Here is a 21,877-nt window from a genome sequence, read left to right as displayed (position 1 = left end):
TTGATGAGATGGTACAGTATCATCCAACAAGCGCCGACTTCCTCCTTCGCGGTATTCGGGGCGAACTCGAAGAATGCGATGCAACAAACGCTTAAAAATGCCAAGATAGAAAATTGCATTGACGGTTTGGCCGGTTGGCATGAACTCCTTGTGGACAATTCCCTTGGAATCGTAAAAACAAATAAGCATCGACTTGATTTATGACTTCTCCAAACGCGATTTTTTGGGTGGTGCCTCGTCTGGTGCTTTCCATTTGGCACTTTGACGCTTAGTTTCAGATTCTTGGTGGAAACACCACGTTTCATCACCAGTTACAATGTTGTAAAGGAATTTCTCGTCTTTTCTCGCCTTTTTAATGAGGTCTTTGGAATGTTGAATTCTGAGCAATTTTCGGTCCTCAGTTAACTTGAGCGGAATGAAACGTGCACAGATCTTTCGTAAGCCCAAATGATCAGTAAAAATGCGATAAATCGATGTTTTAGATATATTAAACTCCGATTCCATGAATTTCAATGATTTTTTCGATTCATTTTTGATAAATTTACGAACAATTTACGTCACTAAAATGGCTATATCTCCGTAAATATTCGGACTTTCGAAAACCGTTTTGGAACCAAGCTTTTAAATATTTAATCTACATAAATAAGGACCATAAGGACCAAAAGCCGACGGAAGAACCGATGGATCGACGCGGTGAAACACGATCTCAAGGATTTGGGAATACGTAACTATGAAGCAAAAGCTATAGATCGATTGCTTTGGAGGAGCATTGTGAGCGAAGCTTTGAAGAAGAGTATATGAAAATGTCAACACATCCACATTTTGTAATCGAAATACGAACTAATTTACCTTTCCTGGAACAATACTCACACAAACTCCAGTGTTCTAAATAATGTTCTAATATAATTAAAATTTTAATTTCCTGCAGTAGTAAACATACACTTTCTCGAGATACAACAGAACTACCGAAATAAATGAGGTATACATATGTATATTTTATATGTTCGTAGGTAGGTATGTATTCGACTAGTTAGCTTAGTGACGAAGATAATAAAATCCAACGGAATGAAACGCAATGTGAATACCTAAATAGGTAAACTTATATGGCTGCTGTGACTTCAATTCAGCTGCTAAGAGAATATTTCGTTATTTCGATGTTGAAAGAAAAAAAAAATTATTATATTACGGAAGGCAATAATTGCTCCCCCGTAAATGCGTGCAACTTCGATGCAAAGAAAAACGGAAATTAGAGCAAACAGGTGAAACGAAAAGCCAACGCCGACCATCCTCTCGGTCACACTTCGTCGACTCCAATAAGCAATCCTCTCTTTTGCATGATTTTTCGAAAACCGTTTCGTTGGCACAGACATTTTTCTTTTAATTTTTAAAAAAAGATAAAACCTATTATTATTATCAGTTTCCTAGTTGTGCTGGCATTGTTTGCGCATTTTAATGTGCGAAGAGCTGCTGTGGTACGACTCTTATCGCTACAGAGTTTTGTGCCAAAAAAAGAAAAATTGTTAAATATTGAAAAAGTTCTTGCTACTCGAAGTTAGAAGCCTTTTGCTGTGTATGTAAAATTATTCCTAGTTGAAATGCAAACGTTTTTTGAGGACTTTTTTCTTACATTCATGGTCCGTAGTTAATTTCTTTCACCAAAGTCATATAAAGACAGTGGCGATAGTTAGTTGGCAATAGGCGCAATTGAATTTTTTTAGAAATATTTTAAAGAAAATATAAATGAATAAATTTAAATAAAACAAGAAATAACAAATGTGCAATTTTAATCGAATACACGGTGGCGCAAAATTAATCACTCGGAAGATTTATAATTTTTGCAAAAGAACTGAATAGCTGCAGTATACTACAGACAAGCAATGGAGCGCGAAAAGTTCAAAAGAAAAAAATCCATCACTCAAAATTATTTGTTTTTGCTGGTAAAAACGTTATTGAAAAACAAAGTTGAATGATTAATTAAGCGCCACCTTGGGTTTTCCAATAACAGGTGTTATTTTGAATAGTCCGCTATTTCGGTAGATGTCACTTATGAAGCTGTAATTTTTTGATATTTGACAACTAGAAACTACGCCATTAATAAAAATGGAACGATACACGCTTAATCAACGCACTGAAATTATTAAAATTCACTATAAAAATGGTGAAAAATTGACAGAGACAACATTTTTGGGCCATCGTGAAGCACCTTGTCTGACCGTATTACAGAAATTGGTGAAGTTCGAGCTGTTGGGACTAGTTAGTGATGTGAAGAATAAAATCCGTGCACGTCGCTCAAGAACATTCGAAAATATTGCTGTTGTTGGCGAAAGTGTTAAAGAAAACCCAGGTTTGTCCATTCCTCGTCATTCTTTGGAATTAAGCATTCCACAAACGTCATTACACCATATTTTGCATATAGATTTGGGTCTTAAGGCTTATAAAATCCAGTTAACACAACTAAAGCCGGCCGATCATAAACAACGTCGTGTCTTTGCTGATTGGGTCGTTGAAATGCATAAAAATGATCCGGAATTCCATCGAAAACTCATCTTGAGTGATGAGGCCCATATCCACATCGGTGCCTTCGTCAACAAGCAAAATTGTCGGATCTGGGGCTCAGAAAATCCAAGAGTTATTGTTGAGAAGCCTCTCTATCCTCAACGTGTGACTGTTTGGAGCGATTTATGGTCCGGCGGAGTCATTGGACCTTACTTTTTCGAAAATGAATCTGGAGCAATAGATGTGAATGAATTGCGATATCGAGAGATGATTCACGATTTTTTATACCCGGAATCGAATGGTATTGATCTGGACAACCTTTATTTTGAACAAGACGGCGCTAGGTGTCACACAAGCAACGAAACCATTGATATTTTACGGGAATAACACCTCTTATTGGAAAACCCTTTAAATGACTATAAGTTAATTGAACCTTTATAATTTTCATTTCCTTATTAACCCGGTTAAAATGACTTCAATGAAGGCGGATAGTAGTTTATGAAAGTTTTCAGTAAATTCTTCACATTTGTTACTCGGCGTGATTACATTTTACTTTATTTGATGTTTTTTTATTTTATTGCTTTTAATTGTATTTTATCATTTATTAATTCATTCCTGTGAATTCATTTTATTAATTTTTTATTTATATATTTTTCTTTTGTTTTATTTTATCTAATTTAAGTTTCTTTATTTTAATATGTTTTATTGCATTTTAAAATTTAAATCTCCTACGCATTTTATTTTACTTTACATTGTTCTCTATTTTTTATCAACATATGTTGTTAAGTTTTTTTATGTTTTTGAAGTTTTGCTTTAATCTTTTCATTACTTTTTTATGCAATATATTTTTGTTTTATTATTATTTTATTATTTTTGTTTTTTTCTCTTTTGCTTATTTTATCTAATATAATTTTTTTATTTATTTTCTCTTTTATATTTATTGCATTTTATTTATTGTATTATACTTTACTATAATCTCCAGTTTTTTATTAAAATTTTTTTGTAGTTTTTAATTTTTTATTGAAATTTTTTATAATTTTTTTGTTATTTTTTTTGTTGAATATCTTTTTCTATTTTTCTTATTTTATTTTTTATTACAGCATTTTACTTTGGATTTTATACAATAAAATTTAATTTAATCATCTTGTATTAAATATTTAATTTCATTTCATTTTACTAGACTTTATTCGCTAATTTTTTCATTAATATTTTCGGCTTAATCTTTTTATTTTTTTTAAGTTTTGAATTAATATTTTCTATTATTTTTTATCGAAATATATTTATTTTAGTAACTTTTTAATATTTTTGCGCTTTTTTTGCTTTGAATATATTGTTCTATTATATATTAATATTATATTAATTTAATAATAGTTAATAAATATTATTTTTTTATTTCTTTTAATTTTTTTATTCACATTTTTTATTATTTTTTATTGAACATATATTTACTTTTTTATATTTTTTTGTTTTATTTCATTTTGTTTTATTTTATCTGATTTTTCACATTTATTTTATTTTGTTTTATATATAGGATTTTATAATATTTAATTTAATTCTCTTGTTCATTCCATAAATTTTATTTTACTTTACTTTATTCTCTAATTTCTTATTTATTTTTATTAACATTTTTTGTCAAGCTTTTTAGTTTCAATTTTATTTATTTATTGACTTTTTCTGTAATATTTTGTTATATAGAATTTCATTTTATTTTATTTCATCTAATTTTTTTATATTTATTTCCTTTTATTTTATTGTTTATGCTTATTTTATTTTTTTGTTTTTTTGCATTTCATTTCATTATATGAAATTTAATTCTCATATTCATTTTTTAGTTTTATTTTATATTATAATATTATTATAATATTTAGTTTCATTTTACTTTTTTTTTATTCTCTATTTTTTGATATTTGTTTTTATTTTCTTTTAATTTTTGTATTTAATTACTTCTTAATTAGTTTATTATTATTTTTAGTGAATATATCTTTATTTAATTTATTTATTTCTTTTTGTATTATTATTAATTTCCTGTATCTAATTTTTTAATTTAATTTTGTATATTTATTTCCTTTTGATTAATGGTTTTTACTTATTTCATTCTATTATTGCATATTTTTATCTCTAATTTAATTCTCATATTAATTTTATATTATAATATTTAGTTTTATTTTACTAAATTTTTTTTGCTCCCTGTTTTTTTCATTAAAATTTTTAATTTATTTTAATTTATATTTTTTATTATTGTACTTTTTTTATTGAATATGTATTTATTTTGTTACATTTTTTATGCCTTTTGGTTTTTTATTAATATATACATTTTATTTAAATTTACTATAGCATTTTTTTATTTAATTTTTTACATTTATTTTATTTTATTATTGCATACTTAATTTAATTTCATTTCACTTTACTTTATTCACTATTTTTTATTTAATTTTTTTTATATTTATTACAATATATTTATGTTATTTAATTTAATCATCTTATTGTTTTTCTTAATTTTATTTTATATTAAAATATTTTATATTATTTTATTTATTTTATTTATTCTCAATTTTTTTCTTTCATTTCGTTTCTTTAATTTTTGTATTTATATTTTCTATAATTTTTTATTGAATATATTACTGTTTTTGTACTATTTATATCATTTTATTTCGTTTTATTTTATATAATTTTTTATATTTTTATTTATTTATTATTATTATTATCAGCGGAACTAGCAATATGCGGCGCCATGAAAACCACGCCATCCATGGCTTTGGACATCATGCTACATCTGCCACCACTAGATCTCTTCTGCAAATACTCAGCGGCCTGCGCCGCTTTAAGGCTCAAAGCGAGCTCACAATGGAGAACTGTCACACATGGACATTCAACCATTTTAGACTCCTACACGGATATACCCAGTGACTGTGATTATCACCCTCCCATTCTTTGCTTCGAAAGGAATTTCCTAATGAAAATCCCTTCTAGACTGGAATGGCTTGAAGAAGATCCAACACCCAACACACCCGTTAAGATCTACACGGACGGATCCAAAATGGACACCGGTGTAGGATCAGGGTTATTTTGCGAAGAGCTTTCTATTAGTGAATCCTTTAAATTACCGGATCACTGTAGCGTTTTTCAAGCGGAAATAAACGCTATTCATGAAGCCTTAAAATGGTTAAAGATAAACAGAATATCTTCAACGGATATCTGCATTCTATCAGACAGCCAAGCTGCCCTACGAGCCCTGGATGCATTCCAAACAACATCAAGGAGTGTCTTACGTTGTCGCCAATCTCTAAATGAGATGGCCAAACAATATCGTATAATATTATGCTGGGTCCCAGCCCACAGAGATATACCAGGGAATTGTATGGCAGACCAACTTGCAAGGGAAGGTACCTGTATGCCAGACATAAGTAATTTTATGGAGATACCTCTCGCAACTTGTAAGCTTCTCATTAAGGACGCACTAATCAATTCTGCAAATCAGAGATGGATTAGCGCTAGCACCTGCGAAATTGCTAAGCAAACATGGCCAAGGCTAAATTTACGTCTGTCCAAGAGTATTATAAAACTGAGTAGACTTCAAATCAGGACCTTAATAGGGGCCCTCACAGGACATTGTCTCATAGGAAATCATGCAAGGAGATTAGGCGTATACACGCATGATTTCTGTCGTAGCTGCAGAAATGAGGAGGAATTGGAAACAATTCAACACCTTTTTTGCACATGCCCGGCTCTAGCCAGAAGCAGAAACCGATTTTTAAAATCCTACTTCTTAACGAATATAGATAATCTATACACTTTAGGTATCAACAACCTTTTATGCTTTGTCAAAAGCTCAGGATGGTTCAATATGGAAAGGGAAATGTAGCCCAGCCCCCGCGGCTCACAACGGACCCATTCCGTGGTCTAAGTGGCATCGTTGTCTCTATGTGCGATGCGGCTATTATTATTATTATTGCATTTTTTATACAGGGTAGGCCATTTAAAGCGGGCCCATTTGTTTCTGAAAAAAAACATTGAAAAAAACATTTTTTTTTGTGTTGATATGAAAAATCATTTATTTTGATTCAAGGAGATTTGTTCCAGCTAGTTTTTGAAAATGATATCCTTCAAATGTTTGCCTCTGGCCTTGATGGCCAAATGTGTCCTTTTTTCGGCGTTTTCCATCGTTTTGGCCAATATTTCGGCCGGTATGGCGGCGATTTCGCGTCGGATAATGTTTTTAAGTTGAGTTAGAGTCCTTGGCTTGTTGATGTATACCTTGGATTTCAGATAACCCCACAAATAAAAGTCCGGTGGCGTCAAATCTGGTGATCTCGGTGGCCACGGAAAATCACCATTTTTCGAAATCAACCTTCCAGGGAACAATGGCTTCAAAAAATCGATTGCCGGGTTTAATTTTTGTGCCATTTGAATTTTGTACGGAAACATTTTCAAATCGATGCGAATTATGCGCCTGAGTGTTGTCCTGGCGATGCCTAATTCCTGAGAACGACGATAACTCGATGTTCGCGGAGCCTCCTCAACACTGGCTCGTACAGCCTCGATATTTTCAGCAGAACGTCGTGTACGTTGTCTGGATGCGTGGCTGGTATTGCTGAGACTACCGTGGTTAATAAATTTTGCGTATAAACGCTGTAAAGTGCTTTTGGATGGCGCACTTTTAACTTTATTTTTTTTTTTAAACGCACGTTGAGTTTTCACAATTGAGAAGTTATTTTGGATGTAAAGCTGAATTATTTCAGCGCCTTCTTTTGGAGTGTACTGCTCCATGGTAAAAATTGTCTTGGACTGACGCTTCCAACGCGCTATGTCATTAGTCGATCTGACGTTCCTGTCAAAAGTTATAGGGTTGCCCGATATGGGCCCGCTTTAAATGGCCTACCCTGTATTTAGTTAAATCCTCTCATTGATTCTTTTAATTTTATTTTATATTAAAATATTTAATTTAATGTGAGTTTTCTTTATTCTCAATTTTTTCTTTCATTTTTTATTTATTTATTTTTTTTAACTTTTTTATTTATACTGTTTTATTATTTCTTATTGAATATATTTATATTTTATAATTTTTTTTTTGTTTTTTTAACGATATTTTTTATTTTTTTTTTTTCATTTTATCTATGTAAAAAGTTATAATTTTTTATTAATTTTATTATATTTTTTACTATATCTTGATTTTCTTTCTTATATTTTATTTTATATCATTGCTTCTTAAATCTATTAATTTGTCTGAAATTTGTAAATTGTGAAATTTGTAATTTCCATGCAGTTACTCGATTTTCGCGTGATTTCTATTTTCAAATATTGTGTAGCAAATACCGCATTTGATAACATTCACACATCCAACTAATTATCTTCTTCCTTCTGTCTTTTCTCTTTCCTTTGCAGAGTGTAATTTGTGCCGACTTAGCCATAAGCATACCCAATAATCAAGGGCTGGACAATGTATATTATCGCATCGACTACAGTCCGCCATATGGCGATCCAGCGCCAAACACCACAATACCGTCGCGTGAGATTGGCGAGGAGATTCAATTCTCCCACGCGCTACCTGGCACTAAGTACAATTTCTGGTTGTACTACACAAATTTCACGCATCCCGATATTCTGTCGTGGACAGTGACAATTACCACAGGTAAGTGAATATATCGTGCATTCGTTATCTGGCATTCGTGCGCTACAACGTCAAAGCAAAAAATGATCAAAAATCAACGAGATTTTTAGTCAATGAAAACTGGCATTTTTAGATATTAGAATTTAATGGGCAGAAAAACTGTAGTGCACCTAAATTTTTACCTCAAATTCTGATTGAAAGGTTTGAAATGTTGATGCAAATTTGTCGAATTTTTATGAATCCTGTTTAAAATGTTTAAATATCATATAAATCAAGTGTATAAATCAGGCACAGTACTTATGACAGCTGCTACGAAATACCCTTAGGTGGAATAATTTTTTTATGCATATTTATTTTCAAGAAAAGTACAGTCTTCACTTTAATTACCAGAAAACCTTGTCTTACTATATCAAATACGGTTGCTTTAATAACCATTTTCTTCCATACAAATTATCGCCTCTAATCACGTCTCCGCGATTTAATAATTCCAAATCGGCCTAAAAACCACTATCAGTCACTCATAAAGGTGATAGGTGTCAAAGACATGTCAAAGCACTTATCGACAATCTAAATGAGTACTTAACAAGCCCTTAAGTCGAATCAGCGAAATGCATTAGTATTTATCTGCTGAGATGTTGCGAAGGTGTAGCCATTTGGCACTTCGTTATTTTCATATTTTCTTGGTATGCTGAGTTGACTTGAGATACCCACACACAAGTGTAATTACGGAATTTGTCTTGTAACAACACTTTTGTAATTTACAAAGTGCTCAAAGTGGAATAAAAAAGTTAAGTTTCCTTAAGCCAAACATTTTTCGCTTCATGCTTGGCGGCTTACGTAATTTTTGTTTTGGTTTTGTTGTGCACAAATTCAAATAGCCCCCAAATTGCGTAATAATTACAAAAATGTTGCAGTAGGTGTAAATATCATATTTCAATACAAATGTATGAGTACATTATAAGCATATTATTAAATGCCTGAAGTAAAAATCTGCAGCTCTTAGTGTGAATTAATTGGTTTCCTGGAGTGAAACATGCAACAAATGGCTTGGCCTAATATGATTTCACAATGTAGAAAAAATGTTTGATTTCAACAGCTTAGTAGCAGCGTTTTCATCAGCATATGCCGACACCTTCGAATGCGTATGAACTTGCTGGTATGCATAAATGCGATTTTACAAATATGTACATGTCTGGTAGTAATTTTAGAAGTTTCTTGCCGAACTCAACTTTTATTTAAGAACACTCCAAATTTAAGTGCCTATATTTGCGCCTCACTCTAATAAATTTCCAATTTTTTGGTTGCTCTAATAAAGTGATAATTGAGGGCAATGACCGTAACTAAGATTTGCGAACACAAAACTTTCTCTTCTACGCTTCCGCCAAAAGTGCGCAAATTTATTATCATTTTTTTTTTTTGCCAGTAGCAACTTTGAAATTTGCAACGCACGCACTTTAGGTAGCTTTTGAATAAAAACTTTTGTAATGTATTTTGGTTTGTCGGCGTTTCTATATACTCGATGTCTATACGTACATATATATACGAGAATGTATTAAAAAAAAGAAAAATACATTATAAAATTATATTTCTGCTACCCGCGAGAGCCACAAGTCTACTCAATAACATATTAAAAATTCAAATCAATCGGTTCAGTACTTTTTGAGAAATTACCAACGCTAACTCGGAAAGATTTGTTTGGAGAAAAACACGGTTAACGCGCTTATACCTGGGACTGTAACGTCTAAACTAGAACGAAATTCATAACATGAAAAAAATCGATTTTTTCGAAATTCTAGACCAGAAAGGAGCCTTAACATTTACCGCCGTTACTGTATGTTTGGTGGAATTGAAAGTGAAACATTTGGCCTTCTAAAAGTTGGTACAAACTGGCATGATTAAAGCAATCGATCGATGAGAAGCGGCCAGAATTTGCGAACAGAAACAGCATTATGTTCCATCAAGACCATGCCAGGTCACTCCGAGCGCTTAAATGAATGGTTGGCACTAATACATCCGCCATATAGTCCAGATCTTACCCAAGCGATTATTCCCTTTTCAAGCATTTACAAAATTTTCTTGATGTTACAAAATTGGTTTGCTTTTCAAGTTTTTTACCAAAACTTCTTGAATAGTGGAATTATGCAATTGTCTTCAAAGTAGTCAAAAGTTAACGAAAAATATGGTGCATATGTGATTGAGACTAATTATATAACTCCAACTATGTTAATTTTATTTTAGAAATATAGCAAAGAAATGCTCAGAAATCTTTATTTGACCAATGTTTAAAAAAAAAAATTGGCACGTACACCTCTGTTCGGTATTTTTCCGACTCCGACTCCTCCTTTTTGTGGCGTCCATCTTGGATTCTTCCACAAATGGAGGGACCTACAGTTTTAAGCCGACTCCGAACGGCAAATGGTTTTTTGTGAGGAGCTTTTTCATGGCAGAAATACACTCGGAAGTTTGTCATTGCCTACGGAGGGACGACCGCTATTAGAAAAAACTGTTTCTATCATTTTGCTGTTTCATGCACGGAGACTCGAACATACGCACTCCCGAATGGTAGTCACGCACCAACCCATTCGGCTACGGCGGTCGGCTTTACCACCAACAATTTTCGGGGACTGCTGCTGCAATGACAGTTCTTGGCGTTACAGTTCCGGTCAAGGATCTTATCGCCATTTCTGCGTTGTTGAATGAATGAAAATGATATTTGCACTTCGACCTCATTATCTTTTGTGCCCTCTACTCATCACAGTACCTCATCCAAACCCATTTCCTTTAATAAATTTAAGATAAAGCTGAGTTGGGCCTAACGTAAATGGCTAAGCAATTTGCAGTCGCCTGCGAGAATCCCCGTAAGCAGCCCCAGTTTGTCCTTAGGCAGGGTTATGAGTAACCTGAACCTCATTCGATTATACCATCACAGTAAGGTGTTAATTTGGTGTTAGCTCAAGTCCTTTAGCCTTCGCTCTTGACTTCAAAGCTACTCCTTGATGGTGTATTGTCCCATAGCCAGGAAGGGCTCGGGTGTCCTTCAGTGCCGCCTGACTGTTGCTCAGTCTGGCAATTCCATCATTTCGAGAGTTTTCTTCCTAAGTTGTTCTCTAAACATAGACAGATGCCATATACTTCCGCCTGGAAGGAAGATGAGCTGAGCTGTTACTTTGTTAACACTTTTTGTACCCAATTGGTCAACAAATATTCTATTCCGCACTTCTAACTTGGTCTCTGTACCAACCCTTGCAAATACTTTGTGTCTACAAATTAGTATTCGTCAACAAATGTTGAAGTAATCTTACGAAAAACTTATCTGCCACCATAACACCTGAGGGCACTGTCAAACGACTCCTAATAAACTACATTCGCCCAACCCTCGACAGCAGACCACTTAGCACTGTGAAACTTTACTAGGTGCGTTCATGAAGCATTCATTCGTGCATACTGCACACATACATACATACCTACATAGGCTTACATAAACTCCAAATTCAGCTTCAACTTTGTCGATAAACTTCAAGGTTTAATAGAAGTACAACAAATGCAAACATTCCCCACTGACCGTCTGGCATTTCAACATTGTTTGTATGCCAACTGCATCGAATAAATTACCCATGGGCATAATTTATTTGTATATATCCGCACATACATGCCTACATACACAAGTATATGTATGAAATATTCCGCCCTTTAATGAAATTATTTCATTTGTCCTACCTTTTTCTTTGTATAGATTTTCGAGTCTCACTGCAGTGGTATTATTGAAGTCCTAGTTATTCAACTACGAAATTGGAGCAAACTGCTACAAACATTTTCACTATCATTACTTTTCTACAATTGCCCACCATAAGCTACTTATGTTCCAAGGGGTGCATAATAGGATGGTCAGAAACACAAATAACTTGGATGCCGGCAAATCATGTCGCTTACAGCGCTAACATAAATACGCTGCAATTCTTTCAATAGCCATAAAGTTTGCATAAAACTGATTCATCTAGGTTTTTAAATTCAATTCTTAATATTTTTTATTTTACTTCGCCAAAAAGCATGGAGGCAAATGATTTCCACGACTGGCTTTACAGTAACTCACTCTGTCAACCCAACTTTCAGTGCCTTTTCGCGAGTTTCGGTACTTCCTGTGGCAACCGTGATTTCATGTTTGAACTATTGAGTCCTCGCTGGTTGTTGCTTGGCGTAACATTTATCCTTATCGGCCACAGATATATGTATATATATATACACTATTTTTGGGTGTTTGACCGAGCTTCTCCTCCAATTTATGGTGAGCGTCTTGATAGTTTTCAAACGGCAGATATTTTTTGCCATTGCCCGCCAAGGGACGACCGCTATTAGAAAAAACTTTTTCTTCATTTTGGCATTTCACGGAGATTCGAACCTACGTACTCCGAATTCCGAATGGTAGTCACGCACCAACTATTCGGCTACGGCGGTCGCCGATACTAGTCTAATAAAATCAAATCTCAGCAAGCGACCAATTGACATCTTCATTTCGGCTGGTTATTCAAACTTTGATATTCGATTTCAATATTTCCCAATTTTGTTGCAGCAAAAAGAGATACACTTTGCAAATTTCTAAATATCTAACACATCATGAATGTTATAGTAGCTGTCGAAATCCAAAAAATCGGTAGTTCTATATACACTGGCCGCATAGATCACCCCGTACATTGGAAAATCGAAAAAAACTCTTACATTTTTCCCCTTTGGCGAATTAAATTTGTCTGTTCCATCGCGATATCTTACGCTAATTTCATAGTTTAATATTCGCAAGTCGTCGTAAAAGTCGGTGCCGCCAGTCTGACGACAAGATGTTATTAACTCTAGATCACTAAACTTAAATCAATGTTACTCTGTCACTAATCATTCGTCTCACAGCCTACAAATTAAAAACAAGTATATTTTTATATAGGCATTCCCGATATAAAGGCATTCCCGAAAAGATAATTAGCCCCATAATAAACTTACGCACGCTGCCGAATTCTGCATGAAAGACAATTAAGCGATCCAATAAGCGTAAAATCTGGAGTTAAACAAGGCTGCCCGCTCTTCAACTCTCTTTAACATTCTCCTAAACTTCATCTTAGGCTCTAGCTAAACATCTGAAGCTCGTCATTCCTGTCGCGTAGCACTTAATTAAGAATATTTAGTCCCAACGTCATATCCATTTCACTAAACAGATGCGAGGCATGGAATGCTGCACCACGGCTAGTACAACGTAAGCAATCTTATATAAATCGTTTCCTAAGGCGTATACTAAAGATAAGGTGACCAGAAACTATACCCAAAAACAGACGAACCATACGCCCATGAAAACAAATATTCTTAAAAAAGGAATTGGATTGGCAATACGCTTAGAAAACCTAACAAGATATTACGAGTCCAGCCATCGAATGGAACCCAAAGTTATCACGCAGAATGGGACGTCCAGCGCACACTTGGGGAAGGCAACTAGAAAAAGAAATAATATTAGGTGAATTGAACTGGGACGAAATAAAAAGAATGACATTGGTTAGATTTAAAAGGTTTGTTGTGGCCCTATGCTTCACTATGGAGCCGAAGGAATAAATATATATAAGAAATAAGTCCAAAAATCCAAACTAGGACTTTTGAAATTTCAGGACCGAAAAATGTGCAAAATTTTTTAATATACATGATTTAGTATTTCTTGTTACACAAAAACACGATTTGTTAGAATGAAATTAATATAATTTTTTTTTGTGTAAAAATGATTTTTTTTAATTCTGGAAATTAAAAATTAAATATTTTATTTATTTAATAAAATAAAAATTGCTTTGGGTCATAAAAAAATAAATCTGTGTTTTCCTCCATTAGATGGCATTGTTGATTTCAAAAGTGCTGGGCCACCCTAATGTAAATACAATATTTCACCGTTGCGCTGTTTGTTGACTTTGCTGAGGTTATTTTTTAATTGATGAGCTTGTTATTTTTTTTTTAAACTTAGGAGATCGTAGTTATTATATTTCATTTGATTTCCTTTCATTGTCAAAAACTCTTAAAATGCCCTTAAAACTTTTCAATTAATGAATGACATTTGAGTAAACTTTCATAACTTGAGGCTGGCTTTTGAACAATTTGCTAATTACAATCAAATATAGTCTATGCAAATATTTTTAGTTTATATGTTTGCCAATATGCCATATAGTGCATCTGTATGTGAATGAATGTATGTATGTGCGTATGCTGTGAAATGCATTTCCAAAGATCTAGGGCACAAGGTTTTTGTATTCGCATGGCAGAGAAGAACATTTCAGATGACAAGCAGAAATAAAAAAACATTTGTAAATATTAGCCAGGACATGTTTCTACTGTTAAAATACTTAAATTGAAGACTTTAAAACTTATTTGATAACTAAAAAATATAAATTTGTAAATTTGCGTGAAATATTTTCTAATTTTGTTTTTGTTGATTTTCGTGATAGAAATTTATAGCTTTAGCCCCGAAAAATTCAAATGGAACGTAAAACTGGTCAACAACCTTGAACAAACTAAAACCGATTACCCACCAATAACTGCAGCTCAGTTAATGCAGTAATGCAGGCAAATATAAATGGTACGGAATGTATAAAGATCGGTATCAAATAGAGAAGAATCGAAAAAAAAATTAACTATGGATGAGAATAAGATTTGCGCTGTTATGAAGGTCCTCACTAAGTAAGGAAAAACACCGCTGAAGGAACCTCAGAGCGCAATATAGCTAAGAGGATTTTTTGGAAACGAGAAATACTTTACTTGTTTATTTAACCTATAGATTAAAAAAACATGTACAAAAACTGAAAAATTCAACAATTACACATAAAAAATAAAGAATTTAATCCGATCCAAAAAAGCCGATGTTATTTTACATCGGAAGCACTGCACAACAAATGAAAATAAGCGTCGTCGAACTGGCAAAGATGGGTCTTAGCTTACAAAAATATGTAGTGCCAAAATAGGGTTAATAAATAATGAGGAATATGTGCATCTGGCTTCTTATTCCTAATCACTCTTTGTATCCCTTCACCAAATCTATATAGAAGGATCACCTCTTCTTTACTTTTGTTACTTAGATATCCATTTCGGATCTTAATAATGCACCAAGGATGTTAGATTTTACCAGGTTTGCTATTTAGTTATGGTGAAAAAGAAAATTGTGAGGAGAACTTTTGTTGCTATGTCACTTGGAAAATTCGGCAGCCGAATTCTGTACGATCATTTCACATGTATTCACATACTCGTCCAATCAGTCGTTGTTCAGATGATAGTGAAGTGTCATTGGTTGATTTTTTTTCGTATATTACCAACACAATCTCAGCTTTTTTGTAAGCACATCCCCATCAGCTGATTCTGTCAAATTTGCTCAGAGCCGAATAACGGTCTGTTAAAGATCCTCTGTTAAGACCTTTAAAATCATTTCACCATAAAAAAAAATTAAAACTTTTTTTCTCTCTTCAAACCACTGATCAGCTGATTTTGACAGTTTCATTTATATCCTGATTTAGTGCTGCCATCTATTTTCCAGTGTTAAACAAATATTTACTTAAGAAAACGAAATCGAAATTATGTCGAATGATTTAGCTGCCTATTTCATGATCCTCACATTAACAGGCAGTCGAGAAAACGCCCCTAAAAGGAGAATAGATAGTTAAAAGAAGAGGTAGAGAGTTAAATAAAGACGATCAGCAGCAATCTAGCCGGCCAACTCACAGACACATCTCACAGAAAAGGTCGATGTATCATTTAAGACTGTTTCGATGTATGCCAAAATGTATGTATTTATGCTGGAATCTGGTAGCGGCAAGCTAATCCCCTAACCTGCAAGAAAGCAAAATAGATTAACGAAACCAACACAACACTGAGTCTTATCGAGGAGGGCCTATGCTCCCGAGTGGAGTGAACAAGGGGAAAAAAACATTCGGAATTACATTGCTTCGAATCTCCGTTCATTAAACACCAAAATTATAGACAATTTAGGGCTGTCGCCCTTCGGCAGACAATGGCAAATTTCCGAGTGTATTTCTGCCATAAAAAAAGCGCCAAATAAAAAGCTCCAAACCAATTGCCTAAGAAATATATAGAATTATACATTTAAAGTGTTAGGCCACTTTGGCAAAAAAATTATCGTATTAAAAAAAATCGGTGTAATAATGAAACAACTCAGTATTCTGAAAAAGGTCCTTTATTTCACGTGCCAATTATTATTATTTTTTTTTTAATAAAATAAAAGAAACTGGCAACTGCATAGTAGAATGACCCAAAAAAAGATTGTATTCATGCTATCTCCTAAATTTGTTCTATGGCCAACAAAATTAGATCTATTTTTTATTTACTGTAATTTTTAATTTTTACTCGTGTCACATACTAAAACACTGCATTCTCGTGATAATGAAGCAAATTGAACTCTGAAAAATGCCCTTTATTGTACGGTTATTTTTTTCACTTATGTACAGAAAATGGCCACTGCATAGTAGGATGGCCGAAAAAATTTTGTTTTCGTAATACAAATCGTAATCCTAAATAGGCTCTAATATATGTATACACAATTCCTAAAGAAAATTTTTTTACTTTTATTTGAAACTTCCCAAATTTCCAATATAAAATGTTTACAGACACATATTATTTAATCTTCTTCTTTAATTTCTCTTCGCAAAACAAGAAAAAGTTTTTTTTTTGTAATAGCGATCGCCCCTCGGCAGGCAATGGCAAACCTCCGAGTGTATTTCTGCCATGAAAAAGCTCCTCATAAAAAATATCTGCCGTTCGGAGTCGGCTTGAAACTGTAGGTCCCTCCATTTGTGGAACAACATCAAGACGCACGCTACAAATAGGAGGAGGAGCTGGATCAAACACCCAACAAGGGTGTACGCGCCAATTATATATATATACCAAGAGTTTCCAAAAAAAAGTCGTGCGAAAATTATTTATGAAAATATCTAGAGTACGTCCGAACTTTGGTTTTTAAACCCGAATCGGGCTGAAGCCAATCCGAATCCATTTTAAGCAATCCAAGTAACCAAGAAGAGACGTCGTTTTACAAACCTCGTGCTCTTTTTTTTATTGACATAGAAAAAAAGGTACATAAGTTTCAATCAAATTTATTTCTGCTTATATAATTTCCTTATATGTACTAATATTTATAAAAATAACATCTGTACATGTCATCGACATCATCAAATAGCGATGACATCCCAAGGTGAGCTATAGCTTCGTCCACAATCATCTTCCAGAGCCATAGACCTCCAGCTCCTAACTCGTAGCTTTTTCACGCCGGCTATGGCTTGGTCAAGTCGGGTTAATCTTGGACGTCTTTGGACCCATGCCGTTAGGTAATTTGTTGCTAAATAGATTTTTGAGGCCGGCTGTTCTCCATGCGTCTTCCCTAACCATTGAAGCCTTTAGGATTTTATGTGTTTAACGATGTCTTCTCCTCGAGGTAAGTTCAGCAATTTATCGTTGCAGCGTATGGGGCTAAATAACGGCCTTCGAAGTACTTTTCTGTCGAAAACTCTTAAACTCATTCCATGTTTGCTTGTCACTGTCCAGCACTCGCAGCCGTAAGAGAGCAATGACAGTATTACAGGGCACGGCACTCGAAGTTTAACCAATTAAAAAGGGCATAAAAGGAAAATAATAGAAAATTAAGAATCAATCTACTTTTGCTCGATATGACCACCTTTTGCTTTGGCTATAGCCTTGAGACGGTCCAGAAATGAATTGCAAGCTGCTCGAATGTGACTTGTAGGTATTGTGGCCCACTTGCGAACAATGGCTTTTTTCAGCGCCTCGATACTGGTGAGTCTTTTAGTTCGGACCTTACCCTCCAAAATGACCCAAAGATAATAATCCATCGGATTCGCGTCTGATGAATTTGAGAGCCATTGTATGGACGGTATGAAGTTCAGAACGTTGTTTTTTAGCCATTCTTGGTTCACTCGAGCTTTGTGAGACGGTGCCGAGTCCTGTTGAAACGTCCATGGTCTGCAACCAAAATTTTTGTCTGCCCACGACTTCAAAGCAACCTCCAGAATACTTTCCCGGTAATATTTTGCATTTACCTTGACGCCAGGCTTGATGAAAACGTTTGGAGAGCGCCCATCTGCGGTTACAGCGGCCCAAACCATTACCTGTGGCGGGTGCTGCCTCCTGATGGCCAATGGATGATTCAAATTCTCGTATGAATGGTCGATCAAAAAAGTCCTGTCATTTCGGGAGTTTACGAATTGCTCAATGTGAAAAATTTTCTCGTCAGAAAACACAATGTTCGGAAATTTACCGCTTTCGGCCAAGCGAAGCAACTCCTTCGCTCTCTCAAGTCTGACTTGTTGCTACTTTGGTGTGAGATCATGCGCCTTTTGGATCTTGTAAGGCTTGACTTTGAGATCATTTTTCAGTATGTGGCGGATGCTCTGGTGAGATATTTTCTGTTCTTTGATTTTGATTGGTACTTCGGCGGGGATTTCGCTCAAGTCGCTTCTTCAATTTTTGAACCATTTGACGGGACGTTGCAGTCTTTTGATGACCACCGCCATGACGTTTCGCGATGCTAGCAGTATCATAGTAACAAGTGATGGTACGATAAACAAAAACTTTATTGACTTTAAGGTGCTCGAGCTCACGAACAATCACTGGTTGTGATTATCCAGCCAAATATAATGCAATCACACTATTACGTTTGAAATCCATTACGGAGTTTCTTTTTTCGCGTTTAGTCTCGGCGCGCTTGTAAATAATAATCTGGACTGTCATTTAGCTAACTAATGAACAAGTGATACCTTCGCTGCGCGAGCGGTCTGAAGTTGGTTACACCTTCGAGTGCCGGACCCTGTATTGACTGGTAGAGGGGGATTTTAAATTTGCGTGTAAGCAGTTTAAACTTCAGCAATTTCGTATGGATGTAATACGTTTGCTTTGTTTGCTACCATTATTCTGTCTTGTAAGGCCTCGTGACTGCTGTTGTAATATTTTAATAGAACTCCCATATATTGAATGTGCTGGACCCCTCAAAAGTGAATTTATCGATTTCGATGCTGTCAGGATTTCGTTTCTCTTCTTTGCGCGAGATCTTCACATATTTTGTTTTGCCTTCAATTTAAGGCCAATTTGCCAATATTAAGGCAATTAAGGTAATAATTGGCATTTTCTATCAATATGACATTGAGCGATTGATCACTAGGCCCAGTCGATAGAGGAGCAAAAGACATTTCAAAGCAATTTTATTCAACAGAATTCATTAGCTTCGATTAAAGCCGATTTTTTTTTCTTTCAAAAAAGGAAGGATGCATAGCCGTTCTATTTAGCACTACTCTACTTTCTTTTATCGTGACATTTTAATATACAAATCGTGGTTGGTCTAGTGCCATCACCTTTAATAGATCTAGTATTCAAAATAAAGTTACAAAAACTATAAACAAAAAACATGTAGGTTCTCTAAAAATAACTATGTAATACAAGTTGACCAGATGATACTAGCGTACCTAAATATTGTCAAGCGTTTTTAGCAACTTATTTTTTTAAATCTCCCATAAATTATAATAATAATAAATGCTAAAATAACAATCTTCTCTCACTCTTTTTCAGCGCCCGATCCTCCCTCGAATCTGTCCGTACAAGTGCGCAGCGGCAAAAATGCAATAATTTCATGGTCACCACCCACACAAGGCAACTACACATCCTTCCGCATCAAAGTGCTCGGCCTTTCGGGGGCTTCCAGCTCATATAATCGCACATTCGTAGTGAATAATACATTCCAACATAGCGTCAAAGAGTTGACGCCCGGCGCCACATATCAGGTGCAAGCCTACACCGTTTACGATGGCAAGGAATCGGTGGCGTATACCAGTCGAAATTTCACAACAAGTAAGTCTCGAAACAAAGGCGAACTAAGGCCTAATAAATGTTACTACTAAGCGGAATTAGGGAGTAATGGATGTTTAATTTAAGAAATTAGGACGAAAAAAAACAACGCTTTACGCAAAGGCTTTAGCAAAACATACAAATAAACAAAAAATTATACAATGCTTTGGTGTTAGTTTCAGATTTGTCACTAAAAAGGTTATTCCTTTCCTACTATTAATATGAAATTAGTAATAAAAACACATTTGTGACTGATACACGAGCAAACAAATCTACATATTAATTATTAAACTTTATCAAATCTTTGCTAATACTTGCCTATTCATTACGCCACTAAAAGGTAGAAGGACGCGGCATAAAGAATTGCTGGATATAAAAATTCTGCGAGGTAACCAAACTTCAAACATTTGCACTCATTTATTAATATACTGGATTGAATGGCCTAATAACTGTACTTTACGATACTAAATAATCAATTCTTGGTCGTTTGTTGTTGTGACACATTCATTTATTTATTATTACAACAATATCTGTATGTATAGCACTAATGTAAACGCAAAAAGAATTGTATGTGGTTGCAATAATGTTCGAAATTCGAGTATATCTGTGTTCATAGAGTAATAAAATAATTTCGAATTACCGTAAAACAGTATTTTATTAATTTACAAGAATAACTGTTGTATGTACAGATGTTCTGTGGGCTTTTGCCAAAACAACTTGAATCGGCTTAGCACTTTTTATCTGTGAAGCAATAAATTACGGGGTCATTTACATACATATGTATATAGTCAGCTGAAGGAAATAAAATTGGAACTAAAATATTAAATTCTTCGATAAAAGAAAAGGTTATATTGATTTAAAAGCAAAAGTTGTTAAAGTCAAAGAAGTTGTTTTGCCAAAAGTTCACATATACATAGGTGCATATGTATATATTTAGAACTATTCGTAATAAGATAAAACTTCTTTAAATGTTTGGCACTTTATAAAGGTAATTCGCACGACTATCCTTTCTGTGTAATTATTTGTAATTTATTCGCTTTACTCAAGAGTCTATTTAATTTTTTTAGCATGCATGCCTAGCAAATTTCTATTAGTTTTAAGCGATGCCATCTCTAGTGAACCAAGTATTTTGGGCATTGTCGTCAATTCTTGTCGAAATTCGTTTTCTTCTTATTTATTTTTATTTTTATTTTTATTTTTATTTATTGTGTATAAAAAGAAGTAAACTGAACTGAATTTTGAAGAAAATTTTATAATTTTAAGATTTTTTATATGTTTAAAATTTTTGATATAGATAAGGTCAAGGCGCATTCATTAAAGTTTGTGGCACTAGGCCAACAACAATGTTTTGTACGTTTAATTGTCACAGCAAAGTGTTGGCAAAGTAAATGGAAAACAAAGAATGAATTCGCCTTGTTTCATTCTGCGCTGACGACCACATAGACACGGCGAAAGAAAAAAACAAATCAGCTGATTTACCAATACCACTTTTAATAGATTCGCCTTGGGCAAGGTACATTCAACAGAAGATCAGCTGATTTGATTTTTTTATTTATTTGGTGTCTACATTATGAAAATTTGATTTAAATTACTCTAAACTGTCATTCTTTGTTAACGATTTTGACTTTTTTGCAATCAAAAGTAAAAACAAAACTTATTAGGTAATCTTGTTGGTTTCGCTCTACTGCACTACCTGTTCAATGTGCCTTGGATATAGAGTTTTTAAAGTGAAATTTTTTCGATTCCTTTTAATATATTTATATATACATATAAATACACTTTCTAAAAAGAAATTTTGGGAAAAAAATTAAATGTTTGTGTTTGAAAATTTGGCAAAGAACCAACTTTTTTTCATGTGATTTTTGAAAAGAAAAATAAATATGAGAGAGGTTGTTTTTTTCA

At 33.9% G+C, this 21,877-nt stretch overlaps 1 protein-coding gene across 1 annotated transcript in view; it reads left to right on the top strand.

Annotated features, from left to right (window-relative positions):
* Window positions 1–21,877, top strand: part of LOC129238198 (tyrosine-protein phosphatase 10D-like) — a 73,181-nt gene that overhangs the window by 32,845 nt on the left and 18,459 nt on the right. Inside the window, exons 3-5 of the mRNA XM_054873240.1 lie at window positions 7,879–8,125; window positions 19,700–19,978; window positions 20,316–20,363. Coding sequence (XP_054729215.1) covers window positions 7,879–8,125; window positions 19,700–19,978; window positions 20,316–20,363 — 574 coding nt within the window. The remainder of the gene's footprint in view (window positions 1–7,878; window positions 8,126–19,699; window positions 19,979–20,315; window positions 20,364–21,877) is intronic.

This window comes from Anastrepha obliqua, chromosome 2 (genome assembly GCF_027943255.1).
Source record: "Anastrepha obliqua isolate idAnaObli1 chromosome 2, idAnaObli1_1.0, whole genome shotgun sequence".
NCBI classification, from domain to species: Eukaryota; Metazoa; Arthropoda; class Insecta; order Diptera; family Tephritidae; genus Anastrepha; species Anastrepha obliqua.
This window is presented reverse-complemented; position numbering and strand designations above follow the sequence as displayed.